The sequence below is a fragment of the Phocoena phocoena genome, chromosome 9 (assembly GCF_963924675.1).
Source record: "Phocoena phocoena chromosome 9, mPhoPho1.1, whole genome shotgun sequence".
NCBI lineage: Eukaryota > Metazoa > Chordata > Mammalia > Artiodactyla > Phocoenidae > Phocoena > Phocoena phocoena.
This window is the reverse complement of record NC_089227.1, coordinates 32,231,875-32,250,507: the sequence shown is the minus strand read 5'-3', so window position 1 is coordinate 32,250,507 and position 18,633 is coordinate 32,231,875. Positions and strand designations below refer to the sequence as shown.

Here is an 18,633-nt window from a genome sequence, read left to right as displayed (position 1 = left end):
AACTTAATTGTCTGTTTTCTTATTCCAAAGTTCTATATGGTATGCATTCTTAAAATTAATGGGAATTAAAAGTAATTTTGCCTTTTTGCGACTATTTTGACAGTAATTGGAAACACTTTGTGGCAAAGAAAGAGTAGTTCCCAAGGGAAATGTTGAAGATTGTAAGATTTAATTAATCTAGTTGATGTAATTAATTTGGGAAAGGAGTAGATTTTGCTTAGTGGAGAGATGCAGCTTTGGAAGAACTAACTGGTTCCTCTGCTGGTGTTTGCCATTAGAAGTTATTCAGTTTAATGTTCTAAAAACTACGACATTCATTCACATGTTCACCTATCTGTTAGAGATTTTCTGAAACAGATTTTATATGGAAAAGTTAATATTTTACATGTATAATAAAATGTATATTAACAGGCTTTTTGAAAATACAAATTAAGAGCTATAAATGTAAAATAACATACAGTCTTAAGGAAAAAAATTATTTTTAACTTGAACCCAGGTATGTCTTTGAGTATTAAATACTGTGTGTACTGTGCATGAATGGAGTATTATTTAAATATTTTATTGCAGAATGCATTTATTTAGTCATTAATCTAGCTTATATATATATATTTTTTTTTTTTTTCAATTTAGCTTCAGGTTCCCATTGTCCTCAAGATGGTTAAGATCCTGAAAAATAAGCAAAGCAGCTATTTTCCAACTTTGAAGGGTATCCTCATGGCTGTGGAAAATGGTAAGACTCGTGTTCCTTAGCCTGGCATCAGTGGTCCCTCCTGATCTGACTCCTGACTGTCTGCTCAGCCTCCTCTACCCTTCTCCCCTTAGCATGCTCATGAAATGACTGCACTTGACTCTTCTAATGATAAGTCCATCTTAATTATCTGCCGTTGATTCTCCGGCTATATTAAACCATTTTTCGGGTATATAGTAAGTACCTACCACAGAGGCTCTAGATTGAACTTTCAGTGAGAGTGTATGTGTGTGGAGGGGAAAGGCCTTTGGTGTTTAGCAGCGGGTCACTGAATGCCCAGCATGGAGGCTTTCTAATCAACAGTTGGGCTGCAGTTAGTCCAGTGACTCCCCAGTAGAATCTCTGAATTTGCTTAACATCCACCATTTATTTAAGTCATAAGAACGCGAAGTCATCATTGAGGTTTTGGTGAAGATTAAACACACAGAGAGGAGGGTTTGTTTGTTGAATTTTGAACAGGTAATGCATGTACGTTGTTAAAACTCAGAAATTATAAACAGGTATTTTTAATTTAAAAAGGAAATCGTGTAAGTGAAAAGTTTCCTTATCTTCTCAGTACCCAGTTTCAACCTCACCCAGGCGTAACACCCCTCCGTAATTTGTTTATTTCTGTTTCTGTTTCTTTAGACGTGTGTAAGCAAATACAGATATGATCCGTGATACTGAAGTTTTAAACGATAAAATTGAAAGATAACATGGCCCAATAGCTTGTTTTTGTTTCTAACATGAGAAAATTATTTTTAAACTTTTTCCTATGTAACGTGGAAGGTTAGGAAATACTTAAAATCTACTTTGAAAATGTTTTGCTATCTCTTTAGGCTTTTCTCCATGAACTCTGTTTGAAAAGAGGCCTTAAGACAAGATGGCATTAGATCTGTATTTCTATCCCAGATCCACTCAGTACATCTTAAATTTGCTGCGTCCCTGGTTTCTGTTGGCCAACTTGGCATACTAACACCTTCCTTGTGTAATTGTTGCAAGAATTAGAGCACTATTTCTCAACCTTGTCACCACTGACGTTTTGGGCAGGATAATTCTTTGTTGTGGGGAACCACCCTGTTCATTGCAGGGTATTTAGCAGCATCCTTGGCCTCTGTCCACTCCCCCCATGCCTGTTGTGAGGACAAAAAGTGTCTCAAGACATTGTCAAATGACCCTTGTGGTAAATCCTCCCCTGGCTGAGGACCAATGAATTGAAGACCTAATATACAGTGCACAGAGTACTAGGCACATAGTAAGTGTACCCTCAATAAACAGAGGCTGCTTGCATTTTTTCTGGTAGTAATATTCACATTTTCTGTGGATAAAACTTATCCAGGAATGAATCCCAGGGGTCCTCAAAGCCTTCTGAGCATATGGACTGGAGATTCAGGAGAAAACACTTTCAGTAGAACAAGTGGCCCAAAGCCATTCTCAGTTAGAGGTAGAAGGCTCTCCCAAAGACCTACTCGAGGCTTTGTAAAATCACTAGAAGTGCTTATCACATTTTAAGGGCACTTTACCTTTACATGCAATTATTGGATTTTGAAATTAACACTGATGAAAACACTAATTTCAAAACGTGAGTGCATCTGAGGAAAAAATAGTTCCTGGACCCTCTCTTTCTTCTCAGGTCTTTATTGTTAGGTGGAGAGATTAATTGGTTACATGTCAAGAAGAGCAACATGGGTGGGTGCATACCTGACTCTGACAGCCAAAAAAAAAAAAAAAAAAGTCTGGCAGTTTGTTTTGTTTTTAACTTCTGACAGGAGTCTTTTGGGATAACACCAGAAATTAAGGAATTTACTTTCCTTCATTCCTTACCTTCATAAATAAAGACCATTTTCAGTTAATCAAAGGTATTTGTAGCCTCAGGAGTACAGTGAAGTCTGATGGAGATCCATTTAGGGTACATTAAAAGGACCAGTTTTAATCAAGAGAAAATTTGGATTAGATTAACCAGTAATTCATCATAACTATTTCAATGTTGTCTTCATATATACCTTTTTAAAAAAGTATTTCTTATTCCTACCATGCATAACAATTTTTTAAATTGAGGTAAAATTCACCTAACATTAAAAAAAAGTTTTTAAAGTGTACAGATTGGTGGCATTTAGTGTATTCACAATATCCTGTAACTATTGCTTCTATCTAGTTCAAAATATTTTCATCACCCATGCTTGACAATTTCAGTAGTTACCCTGTGGGTAATAATATAATGGAAAATTTTTCATGGTATGAGTTACTCTTATAGGACACTAGAATGAGATAATAAGTGATTCAATTGTGCTGGTACCAAGTGCATGGGAGGAGTTAACTTTCTGGTGAGTCTTCAGTCGCTGTTTACTTGTGAGTAACTACGCCTGGGTTCTCTTTGAAGGGTTGTTACAGCTGGACAGTGTCGAAAGCCTTCCTAACCTGCCCTGTGTCAATGGTAGGGTAAGTGATATAAAAAGAAAGAGGCAGCATTTAAGTACAGCCATGTTGTTTTGCATTGTTCTCTTGACCTTGTGAAGTGACTTCAGATAAAAGAGGCTGCCTCACATTAACGGTGGTTTCCTTTCAGCTCTTCTCGAAGCCCAAGACGTGGAACTTTTCCTGAGACCCCTGAGGAGACACCTTCAATGTGTTCAGGAGACGGAATTCCCACAGACTGGTGTATTAATTGCCCCGTTATTTCATACCATCTGTCTGATCTGGAGTCATTCCACGTTTTATAATACCCCTGTTCGGATTATAGTTCTATTGCAAGAGTTTTGTAATCTCTTCATTGACCGGGTACGTAGCATGAAAAACATAGGAACAATGAGAATTATTGCCGTTTGGTAGGTTTTATGAGATCAAGGAGGAATGAATAAATCCAGTCTACAGAACACCTTTTTCCCTTTTCTTTTTTCATAAGACTTTTATGGTAACAAAGGCCAGATGACTGTATCCTAAAAGGCAAAGGAGCTCTGGAAATAAGTCAGATACAGTCAAGGGACAGGTTGTTACTGGATTCTGTTTAACATCCTACTTTTCTTCAAAAGAGATTTAAGGCAGCTTCTAATAAAAGGCACACACACGTAGTACTTTCTTTGTAGCTTTCCCTTTGGTTTCCACAGGAACACTGGCTGGGGGAAGACTTTTGGAAAGGGAAGTAAGTTAAGAGAATCTGGCAGAAAAAAAATGATCCTCCAAAAATAGTAGTAGAATTATATTAAAAGAATTCTGATTCATGGTTGATCTTTAAAAATCTTGTTTATAATTGTTTCTCTACTCTTCACTTAACTTGCAAAATGTTTTAAAAAAATTGGACTGCTTCCTCATCCTGTGGGAACTTTAATTACTCTTGTGTCCATAATATCAGAGAATATTTCATAATTTGAGAGCTAAAAGATACTTGCAGGGCATATCATCCAGTGATTCTTTGTTGAGGGTGTGTGTGTCTTAGTCTGCTTGAGTTGCCATAACAAAATACCACAGGCTGTGTGGCTTTATTTTCAGGAATTGCTTTCTCACATTTTTGGAGCCTGGGAGACCAGATCCAGGTGCCAGCATGGTCGTGTTCTGGCTTGCAGATAGCTGCCTTTTCTCTGTGCCCTCACACTGAGAGAAAGATCTCCCTCTTCCTCTTTTTAAAAAACCACAGTCCTGTCCGATCAGGGTCCCGCGCTCATGACCTCATTAACTTTAATTACCTCCTAAAGATTCTATCTCCAGGTAGTCACATTGGTGGTTAGGGCTTCAACACAGGCACTTTTTGGAGCGGGTGTCACACTTTAGTCCATAGCAGGGTCTATATCAGGGTGTGTGTCTGAACACCTAAGGAGTTTTTGTAAAACAGATGCCAGAGAATCAGAATCTGTGCATATGGCTTAGCCTTTGAGTTGCTAAGTAAGAGCGCTTCCTATGAGAATTGGATCGTTTCCAGCTGTAACTGGCAAACAAGCAGAAAAAGAGAAGTGTCTAAGTTCATGTGAAGTGAAAAGTCTAACAGTGCAAAGACTTGAGGATTAGCTTGCTCCAGGGGACACAGATGATAATTTCAAAGCTCTGTTTTGCTCGTTTGTGTTTGACTTGATTCTCAGGCTCTCATCACGTGTTAACCAAGGTGGCTTTTGGTAGTACCAGATGGATATCCTTCTAGTAGAGGAACTTCCCTGGAAAGAGGCTGACTTTGTTTTTTGTTCTGGACCAGTGGGTTTTATTTTCACTCCTGGAACAATCATGTGGCCAGGGAGATAGGATATCTTGGACAGGCCTGGATCACTAGCTCAGAGAAGGGTGGACAACTGTGATTGACCTAAATCCCTGATCTAGTCTAATGCTTCGTGGTGGTTTTCACCTCATGACTCACATAGAAATTAAAAATTTTTCATTGCATAGTCGGGTAAAATTGGAGGGGACTGGGAGCCCTGAAAGTCTGTTGATAGACAGGGCAAGCTGTTTGGAGCTTCTGCTGCCCCAGGCCCCAGAACCTTTCTTTTCTAAACGTTAAAGAGAGCAGTGTTGTAGCAGAAACTGGTTGGGGAACTGTGTGCCATTGTAATCCTGATACTTTTTCAGGTGAATTAATGGAAACTTGAAAGATATCATTTGCTCACTTTGCTTGAGCATTTAGGGGGAAATCCAAATTAAAGAACAGGTTTCCTGACTTGTAGTTTACCGTTTCTGGAATACATATGAGATTGAGGTGTGCTTGTGTGTCTTCCTCTCTGCTTCCAAAGAAGTGGAATGGTGTATGGAAAGGGCTTTGGGCTCCGACCAACCAGGATTCAAATCTAATTGAACCAGGGGACTTCCCTGGTGGTCCAGTGATTAAGACTCCGCACTTTCACTGCTGAGGGCTTGGGTTCAATTCTTCGTCAGGGAACTAAGATTCCACAAGCCGTGTGTCACAGCTGAGAATAAAAAAGATCAAGTTGAACCATTTTAGAGTAGTTAAATCACTTTTCTGAGCCTCACTTTCCAACTTGTAAGTGCCCTGTTCATGGGCTTTTGTAAAGATCAAAAGAGAGAACCTCAATGAAATGCTATGTGTGGCATTTAACAGAGACTCAGTAAAAGTTAGTTCCAAACTCTTGCCTTACAAAATAGTTGCAGCTGTTGATAGGAGATAACAGGTCTGTTCCTTGCTATATTTTAGCATCTCTTCTGGCTTCATTCTATTTGTTTCTCTGTTGTGCAGACTCAGTTTTGCTCTTTTGTTAAGTGAGTGCACTGTGTCCTAATGGCTTGGATCCCTACTGCAGGATTAACCACTGTGACCACCGCTTCTCCCAAACCCCTTTTGAGGGATCCTCATCTCATTTTGAGAATGATCCAAACTTTTACTGCAGAGCTCTGTTAGTGTAGAAACCTCAAATGTTGTCATTCACTATTGTAGTTGGCTTGCAAGGAGCCCTGGTTACCTGTAAGCCTATAAACCTATTATCCCCGGGTCCTAGGCTGTGTCAATGGTCAGAGTTTGCCAAGCTCCCAAGGAAATAATGTCGTTTCTCTTGTTCCTTAGTTACTATTCTTGGCTTATGTCCAAAGGTTCCGTCGACCTGATTTCCTAGATTCTCCAAGTGGACTTTGTAGTAAATCTGCCCCAACATGTTAGGAATCAAAAATGGGCAATGAGTCAACTTTCATACCCGGGTTCTCTGAAGAGCTAAACTCCGCACCACCTGCCGCCACCCCCAGTCGTTTGCTGTCTAACTTATTTTTAATACTTACTTAACAAGCACTGTATAGTGCCTCTTATTTGCCAGAATTCTTCTAAGCCCTTTACAAGAATCTACGAGTTTAATTCTCTGGCAACACTATGATATAGGTGCTATTAGTAGATACTTTATGTATTAAAAAAAAAAAAAAAACCCTTTTTTAAAAAAAAAGTTCAGAGAAGATAAATAGCTTTCTCAAGGTCACCCAGCTGACAGAGTTCTTACTCATTTTGCTCCATATTTTAATGTAAGTTTTTATTTCTAATTACTATTAATATGTAGTATATGAATAATTGTAAAATACTCTTATTGCATAAAATTTATAACAATGGACATAGTCCTGCAGTTCTATCACCCTAAAATTCAGCATTTAAAAATTTTCCTTCTTCCAAAATTTACACGTATTTATGCATTTTATCATATAATTCTTTTTTTTTTTTACTATCTTCTTGAAAAATGATTGCTATTGTTGGATATTTACGTTGCTTCCAGCCTCCTGTATTACAAACAACATGCAGAAAACAACTTTATACAGAAATCCTTTTCCTTAACTTGGATAATTGGCTTAATATAAATTCCTGATGTTGATCAAAGGGTACAATCTTTTCATGACTATTGAACGCTATTTGATATTTACAAATTCTTTTTTAAAAGATTATGTTAATTGCATTGCTATTATCAATGTGTAAAAAGTTTTAGTATAATTCAGCAGCTTTGAGCATTACCAGCTTTAAAAAATTTGCAGTGATTCATTGAATATACACTTGTACCATGTTGTTTCTTAATTTTGTACGTTGCATGATTTGTGTGATCACACATTTTATGTGCCTTTTATAATTTTCTTATATCGTTTTCATGTACTTTGTTTTTGTGACTGTAGACTTCAACGTGTTTATGAAACATTTGAACCCTTGCTGTGGTATACGTCAGAAGTCATAAGCTGGCATTCTGTCAACTGTCTTTGGCCAATGGATCAATGCACTGCTGTTTTTATTTTGCATAGTATTTTGAAATTTAAAAAAAATTGTTTCTGATGCTTAAATTGAGTAGGTCTCATTGAATTTCCAACATCCCAGCCTCTACTGAAAAGCCAGATCTCACTGCATTGGCTCTTGCATCCCCATTGACACAGTCAGCTGCTAGAGCTTCACGTACCCCTTTAGATGGGTCATGTGCTGTCCAGGTGACCATGGTCTCCACTGTTCACTGTTCCTGATCTGCTAGAATTGAAGGAACTAGTTAGTAGGCTTTTTAGACACCAAATGAATGATATTCTTACTACTTTACACATTTATGGCACAGAGTCTATATTGCATGTAAAACCATAGCCATTATTGGGAGATGGAGGACAATATGTCTACATTTAGGAAAACATTTCTTCTATCTGCTGTGTTGAACCCAATGGCTTTCAATACTTTCTCCATTGAGATCTGTGACAACTTTTTAAGCAACTGAAGAATTAAAGGTGTGCAGTGTAAACCTATAATTTATATGTGGTGAAGATGCATCAGGGTTAGATTTTATAGGTTCCTGAGGCTCCTAAATAGGGAAATTGTGAAAGTTCATAACAAATATGCAAAGGGAAGAGCTGAATGATGGTTCTGTGAGAGTTGCTACATGAATCTGCTGGTTTTTCTATAATCATTCTCGCCTTTGCATTTCCACTATTGAAAACTAGTTCATATGGCATATCTCGGCCAGATTTTATGTCCTATAATGAGTTTAAGCCCCCAGAAGAGAAGTCTGCTAACCTAAAAGAATTGCCAATGGTATAGTCACCTATGTTAGCTCTTTCTCACCTTTTCAAGAGACCTTGTGCTGTCAGGTAACGTGAGCATATTTTTAAAATACATGGTCTGATAGATGTCCCTTCCTGGCTTATACATTTCTTTATATGAAAAAACAGTTGTGCAGAATATTTGCTGCCAGGAATAGCCATGCAAATTCTGGTTACACAGTTGTTGTATCTTTGAAGCTTAGCAAAAATGTAGTATTGGCAGAATGTTTAATTCCAGAAATTGCAGCATCTCCTGTAGAAGTCTCTAATGTATGCAAGTATGTCATTGAAACCTAAGTGCCTGAATTTCTAGAATTTGTATTTCCTGTTTTACAGCATTGCTGGCCCAATTCTAGACATTGTAATTTAAAAATCATGCACTGAAAAAATAAAACAGTTCATTGAAACAGTCATTTTCAGGAAAACTATTAAACATTTTCTTATTATTGTTTCCTTTCATTGAATTCTAGGCACTAGCTTACCTTTTGCCTGAAGACCTTTTGAAGCGAGAAATTGAAGACTCTCTGGAAAAGGTGCAGGTGGCCGTTAACATCTTAAAGACTTTCAAAAATTGTTTTTTTAACTATAGAGAAGGATTGGCAAGCTATTTTATGGGAAATAAGAAGCTGAAACCATGGGATTTCCAGTCTCATCTGGTGTTTCTTAGATTTGACAAATTTCTCGACCGTTTCGTGAAAATAGAGGTATTCGTTTATTGACTTGTAATTTATTCATATTGTAAGTTGTTTCAGAAAACCCTATAGCTTTTTATATGATTTAGGGAATAGTTCTGCTTGGGTGGGAGGTGGGAAGTCTGCTTTCTTGGTGATCCTCATGAGGAGTTTACGAGGCCCGTGCTATCAAGATACAGTAAAAGCTTTAGTTTGTTTAGTTTCAAAGCTTTGTTTAGTTTTAAAGCTTTGGCTTCTTTTTCTAAAAAATTCATTTTTGATTATTTTATTATACTGAGTGTAAGTGAATCTCTATGTACCAGTGACCCTTGTCCTACAGCTTACTACGTTCCTAGAAAATGGTTGTAAATCAGGAAGCTATAAAATAACCCCTTTTTTCTTTACATGTTTGATGGTTTTACTGGGATTCCATAGCTGAAAACCCATTTGATAATCTAAAATATCATGGTAACTTTTAGTATATAAATATATATGTTATACTATTCAAATATTATAACTATTCATAAAAATAGATGAAAAGAACATGAAAACATGCTTTTTATAAATGTTTTAAATGCCAAAGAACCAAACATGAATTACATACATGTAAACTTACGCACCAAAACTTGTGTGGAGCCAACTGGCTAAGGTTTCTGTTTCTGTTTTTGTTTTCATTTTGAACTTCCTTATTTTCTTTGTAAAACTCTTTCTAGCAAGTTTGGGCTTTTTTGTTGATAGATTTGTTGAATTTCATTCAAAATTAGAGCTTTATGTTTTGAAAATTCTCATCACCTAAGCAGCCTGAATGCCTCTTAAAGTTTGAGCGCCAAATGCCTGACTCTGGGTAACTTGCATCACCCTTTCATAACAGTCTCTTAAGCTCCTTTTCAATAAGAGAGCCCATCACTGCAGTGTTGGTGGCTGAAAATGAGTTTTGGATCTCACCCGGACGTCTGACTTATGATTAGAAGGATATGAAATTAGAGAGTCAAATGTTAAACTATGGTAAGCTAGGTGTTGCCTGTACTGCTTGATAATTTTCAGTCCATGTGAAAATGGGAATATGATTTTAAAAGTAGGCAGTTACTTAGTTCAGTTACATCATTAATATTCACTTTATGTCATGTAAGTGTCCATTGACTCACTGATTTTGAATGTTGGAAAATGTTCTTTCTTTGAAACTTTAAAATGTTCTTTTCCTACTCAAGAGGGTGGAAAAATCTTTACGATGTTTTTTTCAAAGGATATATTTGTCACCATGCTGGAATTTGAAAAGCTGGAAAGACTTGAATTTGGCGGTACCAAGGGAGCAATTTTAAATGGACAAATCCACGAGATGAGTGAAGAATTTATGGAACTCTGTAAGATTTTTAAACAGAGCACATATGACCCATCTGATTACAATAACATGGTAATACTGTATCTTTGTGTTTTCAATTTCATAGACTCGTATTTTAAAGCTGGGAAGGACAGTAGGTCACAGTGATAATAGGTCCCATTCAGTCCAACCTCTCCCGGATGAAAAGAGGGGAAATGACTTGTCTGAGGTCTCTCATTTACTCAGCGGCAGATCAGGGACCAGAAGTTAGGTCCCTAACTTTTGCATTTTCAGTTTAGAATATTTTAAACTGTTTCTAATATAACAGTGGACCTCAGTTTGGATTTGTCTCTTGTTGATGTATAGTGAAAAGGAATTTTCCATATTAACTCATTTAGATCTGATCATGTGGTGTCCATGTAACTTGTGTGTTTTATTTTAGCCTTTTCTTGAATCATTAGGTCAATTTTTCATCTACTTGAATATTTAGTTTCAGCTCATTCATTACATATGTTATTAACATGTATGTTGTCTGAAAAAGAGGGAAGCTTTCAGGTTTAAGCTGCTTCTGTTTTCTGTCACTGCCAGCAGGTTAGGAGCCAAGGAGTTCCTGTGGGCATCCCTGCAGCTCTAGGGTAAAAATAGCTTCATTTTAGTGGTTTGCCATGACAGTGAATCCCAGGTACCAAAAAAAAAAAAAAAAAAGATTACCTCTAGTCATCATTGTTTTTTGTGGAATGTGAATTTATTCACTATTATGTGTATATTTGGCCAAATACTTGACTCTCTGAAGTGTACAAGTACAGTATGTTAGCTTTGTAAGGACATGGTTAGCAAACTTAATCCCTCTGAACTGCTGACAGTTTTTGGGAAGTGGAGTTAATGGTAAGAAAGATACGGTCATTGTGTGTCCTGCTAATTTGTGGGAAAGTAGGAGAAACCTAGATCTGTGGTGATGATCTAGGGGATGCATGAGCTCATCCCCAGAGCCTGGTAAGATGTCTGTCACCCAGCAGGAATTCAGTGAATGTGGACAGGATGGGACTCTTGGGGGGTGGCTTGATTTAGCTCTTCTGAGCAACTAAGCCGAGGAGTGTGAAACCCAGCGTGCACAGGACTGTCGGGTGCATTCGAGTTGCAGGAGAGCCTTGATTTGCTCATGATTACAAATCCTGGCAGGTTTTCAGTGTGCCAGGGTTGGAGGACATGGCTAGGTTTAGCTGATATCGCTTCCCTGGTAGTGCTAAAGGTCCTGAATTTATCCCTGTGTCTGCCCAAACCCTGCACAGTCACAAACATAGAATAGAAAATTCACTTGCTCTTGACACACACACACACACACACACACACACACACACACACATATATATTTGCTTGGTATTTGTATCTAGTATAAAATGGGCAAGGCTTACCTGTGATCTCCAGATCTGGGTTAGAGACATCAATTACCTGCCCTCAAAGTTCCCCTTCATCCTTTTATCTGATTACTGTATCCTGCTTTAGAATATAATTTAAAAGCTCCTTGACTTTGATTATTCCTCGAAATCGAAATTTGAATTAACTAAAAGTTCACTTAATTGGTGTGCTTAAGTCAAAGACGACCTTTGCTTTTTTTGAATGTGTCTTGGTTATCAGTGTTGCCTCAGAATATTGCAATGATTATATATTTTTGCTTAATAAACTGTTCATTTGGGGGCTTTTTAGCTGAGTTTCATTGTGTTCTGGTTTTTATGATGAAATGAGCTGGTAATTTTTAGGAGATATTATGTTAGCAAACTACCTGCAAGCTCATATATTCATACAGGTGTTTCCCCATGACACATGCCCACCCCATGCCCTTCCTCTCCCACTGCACACACCCCTCTGCATTCCCCAATCCCCATTGAATAGTGCTAATGTAACTGTCCAGTGTATTATAGTCAGCCTTCCTGCCCTCTGGTGTAGAAATGGTTTATATATGTTCTGGTAAATTAAAGAAACAGTGACTGGTAATTTGCTTTTGGAAATGCTGTTTATGTCTCTCTCTTCATTAATCTCAAGCCTATCAATCAGGCTTTGAGCCTTTATTGGTGTGACAGAAGTTCTGCCACTGTGGTCTATTTACAGAAGATGGAGATTTCTCGGGTGTGTCCATAAAAATGTTCTTGGGTTTCTGAATTATTAATACTGAATATAAAGGTAACTTAAAGTATTTGCTTTGACTTCTTCCTATGGGACTCTTTGAGATCCAGACCATTAGGGGGAGAGACTTGCTTTCTAATTTATTTAATTGAAACATGTAACATTGTGCATATTTAAGGTGTACAGCATGTTAATTTGATACATTTATATATTTTAATAGCCAATGTAGTGATTATTAGCACCTCTATCGTGGTGCATAGTTACACTTTCTTTTTTAGTGGTGGAAATCATTAAGTTGTAGTCTCTTAGCAAGTTTGATGTTAGTGAATATAGACAACAATTTGTATCATATCGAACTTGATAAGAGACTTGCTTTCTTAATTGTATTTAACTGATGGGCAGGTGACTTGAGGCTCAGCAGCTTGGTTTTCACCGACATTCTGAGGTGTAGCTTGATTAAATAAAATTCCCTAGATAACTAAGCAAGGATGGTGGATATTCTTGAGAGTAGTCTCTTGGCTCCACTAGTGTCTGTTAATGAGTCCATTAATAATTGCTGAACAAGTGTTGGGTGCCAGGCATCAGGCCAAACCTTTACACACATTCCTGCTTAATTCTAGCTGTAACCCTGAGAGTGACTGCCCAGGCAGATGAGGATATGTAAATTACCCGAGATTACACAGTTCCAGGGAGTGGAACAGAGATTCCAACCCAGAACTCTCAACCTAGCACTTGTTTTTTTGTTGTGCCATGTCAGTTCTTTAGTGTTTATCTCCCTCATTGCATCTTCCTAGAAATGAAGGGAATAAATTCATTTGGGGCAACTGGAGGAACTCACCTGAGGACCTGTGCCCTGAGGTGGGGTGATCCGAGATGCTGTGGCTAGTTTCCTTTTGCCTGCTAGATTTTAGTAGGAAGATTGATCCAGGTACCTAGCCCGCCATTACTCCAGGATCTAAAATTCACTTTAAAAGTAGTTATTAATCTGTACTAGCTCGTGTTCTAGTTCCTACAATTAGTTTTCTGTTCTGTTCTAGTCTCCTGAACTATTTATTAATTCTTTTGCTATTACAGTGTGTAGCATTTAAAAATTTTAACTACATAAATTTCTTATTAGTCATCTGCAGGATTTTCAGGTCTTGCCTGCTTACTTTTCAAGGTAAAATTTATTATTTAAAAACATTACTTGTTCTTTTGGAAAGGTAACATACGCAAAAATGCAAAAATTTAGTCCCCTTCTTCTCATTCCCTGCTTTTCGCCCTAGTCTTTCATTTTCCTTCCCCAAGGACATCTAGCATTATGAGTTTCTTATATAATGTTCCAGTGATACATGATGCATGTACTAGTGTATACATGGGTGTATGTATTTTGAATTCTGTTTTTGCACTCGTGGCATCCTCTACAGATCATGTATACCTTTTGTCACTTAATATATTTTAGCAGTCACTCTGTATCACTGCAATAGCATTACCTATTTTTAAAAAAACAGTTGTATATTATTCCGTGAATTTATGTATTATTTATTTTTTTAAGTTATTTAAAGTAGTAGATATCACTGTTTAAAAATTCACTTAGGAGCTTCTTCTGGGAAGATGGAGTAGACGTACTTTTCCATCTTCCTCTAAGTACAACTACAGTATGGGTCACTATGTGTAAAAGACACATAAGAAGACTCTGAAAGGTGAAAAGAAGAAGACAGATGGACCCAAAAGACAACATAGTGATGAGTTACCTGAATTTCCTCCTTGCCTAAAATAATGCAGACCTAGAGGTGAAGACACTGGCAACCTGGAAACACCAGTGGACACAGACATTAAAAACCTCAAATAAAGCCTGATCCCTCTCACGAAAGGGACAGCCTGGCAAGACAGAAGACTTGTAGACTGCAGTCTCTCTAGTCCAAAAAAATGTCACAGAAGAAACTGTTCCCTACCCCCATCCATGCCAGCAAAGACTGTATGGGGAGAGTAGACTTACAGCCAATCTGTAAAATGCTACCCCACCCAGTCCACACCTCCACTGGGGTGGTGTCAGTGATGGCCAAGTAGGGAGTCATGATTTTCATCCTAGCTAGCCAGTTATGAGTTCACTCTCTGTGATGTCAGTGGAGAACACATGAGAATCCTGAATTTCTTTCCTCACCCAGCAGTGTCCTTTACCCCACTAGGGTAGTGTCACAGGAAGCCTCTAGAAAGTCAGTGCTTTCACCATGATCAAATGGTAACCAGGTCACCAGTACTGTGACATCTGTTGAGACCACATGGGAAGCTGGAACACCCAGCCATAACAGGAGCTCCCCACCCTTAGGTATTAATGGTTGCTGAGTGGAGAAACTGGATTTCTGTCTCCACTTGACAGTAAAGGGGCCAGAGCAGTGTTGTAGAATGCTAGCAAAAACTGAAGGTTTAAATAAAATCCAGTCTCATAATATGAAACATAGTATGAAAACATCCAGGTTCAATAAAAATGTACTCATTATACCAAGAACCAGGAAGATCTCAACTGAACAAAAAGACAACTAATAGATGTCACCATTGAGATAAGACGTTAGAATTATCTGACAGGCTTTATAGAGCCATGCCAAAAATGCTTCAACAAGCAATTATCAACATAATGAAACAAATAAAAAATAACCTCAGTAAAGAAATAGAAATTCTCAGCAAAGAAATAGAAGATATTAAAAACAAATTGGAATTTTAGAGCTGAAAAAAATTAAAATACACTGCATAGTGATTGAGTTCAGTGTCAGGATGGAGTGACAGAGGAAAGAATCAGTGAACTGGAAGATGAAACAATAGAAAGCACTCAGTCTGAACAACAGAGAAGGTAGACTGAAAGTAAATGAGCAGAGCCTTAGGGACTTGTAAGACTGTAACAGATCTAGCACTAGTGTCCACAAAGTTCCAGAAAGAGAGGAGAAAGACCATGAAGCTGAAAGTCTCAGAGAAGTAGCTGGAAACCTCCTAAATTTGGCAAGAGACGTAAACCTACAGATTGAAGAGGAAATCAGTAGCAGAAAGATAAACCCAGGGATAAACCCAGAGAAATCCATGCCAAGACACATCATAATTAAACTTCTGAAAACTGGAGATAAAGAAAAAAATCTCAGAAGTAGTGAGAGAGAAAGCACGACTTACCCAAGCGGAAAAAATGGTTTGAATGACAGTGGTTTTCTTATCAGAAATCACGAGGGCTAGAAGGAAATGGCAAAATATTTTTAAGTGCTGAAAGACAAGAATTGTTAACTCAGAATTCTCTACCCAGTGAAAAATACCCTTCAAGAATAAAGGGGGGGAAATCAAGAAATTCTTAGACCAAAAAAAAAAAAAAAAACGAATAATTTGTCACTAGTAGACTGAGCCTTAAAGAATGGCTAAAGGAAGTTCTTAATACAGAAAGGAGGTGATAAAGAAGGGAACCTTGGAACAGCAGGAAGAATGTGGTATGCAGAAATAAGTGTAAATACAATAGAATTTCCTTCTCGAGTTTTCTAAATAATGTTTCATGGTGGAAGCAAAAATTATAACATTCTCTGTGGTTCTAAATGTATGTACAGAAAGTATTTAAGACCATTATAAATGAAAGAGAGTAAAGGGATCAAAAGAGAAGGAAGGTTTTTTTTCTGTATATAAAATTGTGTTAAAATGTATTTTACATTAAATTTAGCATTTAAACCATTTGTGAGTACAATTCAGTGGCGTTAAGTATATTCACAATGTTGTGCAACCATTACTGCTATCCACTTCCAGAACATTTCATCATCCCAAACAAAAACTTTACACCCATTAAATGATAACTCTTCATTGCCCCCTCCCCTTGGTACCTGGTAATATCTGTTCTACTTTCTCTCTCTATGAATTTATTTATTTTAGATACCTCATATGAGTGGACTCATCAAAATAATTCTTTTGTGTGTGGCTTATTTCACTTAGCATAAGCCTTTAAGGTTCATCCATATTGTAGCATGTGTCACAATTTCCTTTAATTCCTTTTTAAGGCTAAATCATCCTTTTTAATTTCATTCCTTTTTAAGGCTAAATCTATTTTATATATATATATATATATATATATATATATATATATATACTGTATTTTGTTTATTCATTTATTGATTGATGCTTGCTTGTGTCCACCTTTTTGGCTCTTGTGAATAATGGTGGTATGAACATTGTTGAGCAAGTATCTGTGTCGTCCCTGCTTTCAATTCTTACGGATACGTACCTAAGATTAAAATTGCTGGATCATATGGTAATTCTATTTTGAACTGTTTGAGGAATTTCCAAACTGTTTTCCATAGTGGTTGAACTATTTTGTCTTCCCACCAGTAATGCAGGATTCCAATGTTAGCACATCCACATCAACACTTACTATTTTTCATTATTTTGGATAATAGCCATATTAGTGGCCATGAAGTAATACTTCATCGTGGTTTGATTTGCATTCCATAATGATTAGTGATGTTGGTCATCTTTTCATGTGTTTATTAGGCATCTTTATGCCTTTGGAGAAATGTCTATTCAAGTCTTTTGCTCATTTTTGAATTGGATTCCTTTGTTGTTGGGTTGTAGGGGTTCTTATGTTCTGGACATTAACCCCTGATCAGATGTATGACTTGAAAATACTTTCTTCCATTCCATGGGTTGTTTTTCAGACCCATGGTAGTGTCCTTTGATGCACAAAAGTTTTTAATTTTGATGAAGTCAAATTTATCTTTTGTTGCCTATGCTTTCAGTGTCATATCCAAGAAATGATTGCTAAATCCAATGTCATGAAGATTTTTTCCAGTATTTTCTCCTAAGAGTTTTATACTTTTAGCTCTTACATTTAGGTCTTTGATAAATATTGAGTTAATTTTTGTATATCTTGTAAGGATCCCACTTTGTTGCTCATAACTAATGTATAGAAGTGCAACTGATTTTTGCATCCTGCAACTTTGCTGAATTACCTCTGTTAGTGGTTTTGTTTTGGCTTTTGTTTTGCTTTTGGTGCAGAATCTTTAGAGTTTTCTAAGTATAAAATCATGTCATGTATTAACAGAGATAATTTTACTTATTCCTTTTCAGTTTGGATGCCTTTTATATCTTTTTCTCACCTAATTGCTCTAACTAGTGTTTCCCTAGCTAGTGTTGAATAGAAGTGGTGGAAGTGGAACATCCTTGCCTTGTACCTGATCATAGGGGGAAATCTTTTAGTCTTTCATCACGGAGTATGATGTTAGCTGTGGGTTCTTCATAGATGGCCTTTATCATGTTAAGGAAGTTTCCTTCCATTTCTAGTTTATTGAGTGTTTGTATCATTAAAGGGTGTTGAATTTTTTTTTTTTTTTACGTCAGTTGAGATGATCATGTGGTCTTTTCCTTCGTTCTATTAATGTGGTCTACTGACATTGATTTTTATTTGCCATCCTTGCATTCTGGGAATAAATCCACTTGGTCATGGTGTGTGATCCTTTTAGTATGCTGCTGGATTTGCTACTTTTTGTTGAGAGTGTATCACTATTTATAAGGAATACCAGTCTGTAGTTTTCTTGTAATGTCTTTATTTGGCTTTGGTGTCAGGGCAATATTTACCTGACAGGATGAGTTAGGAAGTGTTATATCTTCAATTATTTTTGGAAGGGTTTGAGAAGGATTGGTATTAATTCTTTTTTAAATGTTTGGTGGTATTCATCAGTAAGCTGTCTGGTCCTAGGCTTTTTTGTTATTGTTGAAGTGTTTTTGACTACTGATTAAATCTCCTTACTAGTTGTAGGCTTATTCAGTTTTTCTTTCCTTCACGATTCAGTCTTGGTAGGTTGTGTGTTTCTGTTTGTTCATTTCATCTGTGTGTAGAGTTTGGTGTACACTTGTTCATAGCATATTTTTATAATCCTTTTTATTTCTGAATTACCCAGCATTCATTTTAGGAATTTGAGTTTTTCTCTTTTTTCATTAGTCAATCTAGCTAAATGTCAATTTCTTTTTTTTTTTCCAAAGAGCAAACTTCTGGTTTTGTTGATTTTCTCTATTTTTCTGTTGTTTACTTCCTTTATCTCTATTCCAATCTTGATTTTTTTTCTTCTGCTAGCTTTGGGATTAGTTTGCTCTTTTTCAACTCCTATAAGGTGTAAAATTAGGTTATTCATTTGAGATCCTTTTTTAATGTATGTGTTTACAGTGATAAATTTTCTCTCTTAACACTGCTTCTGATGCATTCCCTAAGTTTGAGTATGTTGGGTTTTTTCCCCATTTGTCTTAATGTATTCTTAATTTCCTAGATGATTTCTTCCTTGACTCATTGGTTGTGGGAGGTAAGATTTTATACTTTACTTGGACTGATGATAGATGGC

General features: G+C 36.9%; 1 protein-coding gene across 1 annotated transcript in view; it reads left to right on the top strand.

The window, feature by feature from the left end:
• The window catches only part of DNAH11 (dynein axonemal heavy chain 11), a 315,873-nt gene that overhangs the window by 17,392 nt on the left and 279,848 nt on the right, over positions 1–18,633 (top strand). The window contains 4 exon segments of the mRNA XM_065883652.1: positions 631–730; positions 3,294–3,505; positions 8,665–8,898; positions 10,109–10,276. Of these exon segments, the coding sequence (XP_065739724.1) occupies positions 631–730; positions 3,294–3,505; positions 8,665–8,898; positions 10,109–10,276 (714 nt within the window).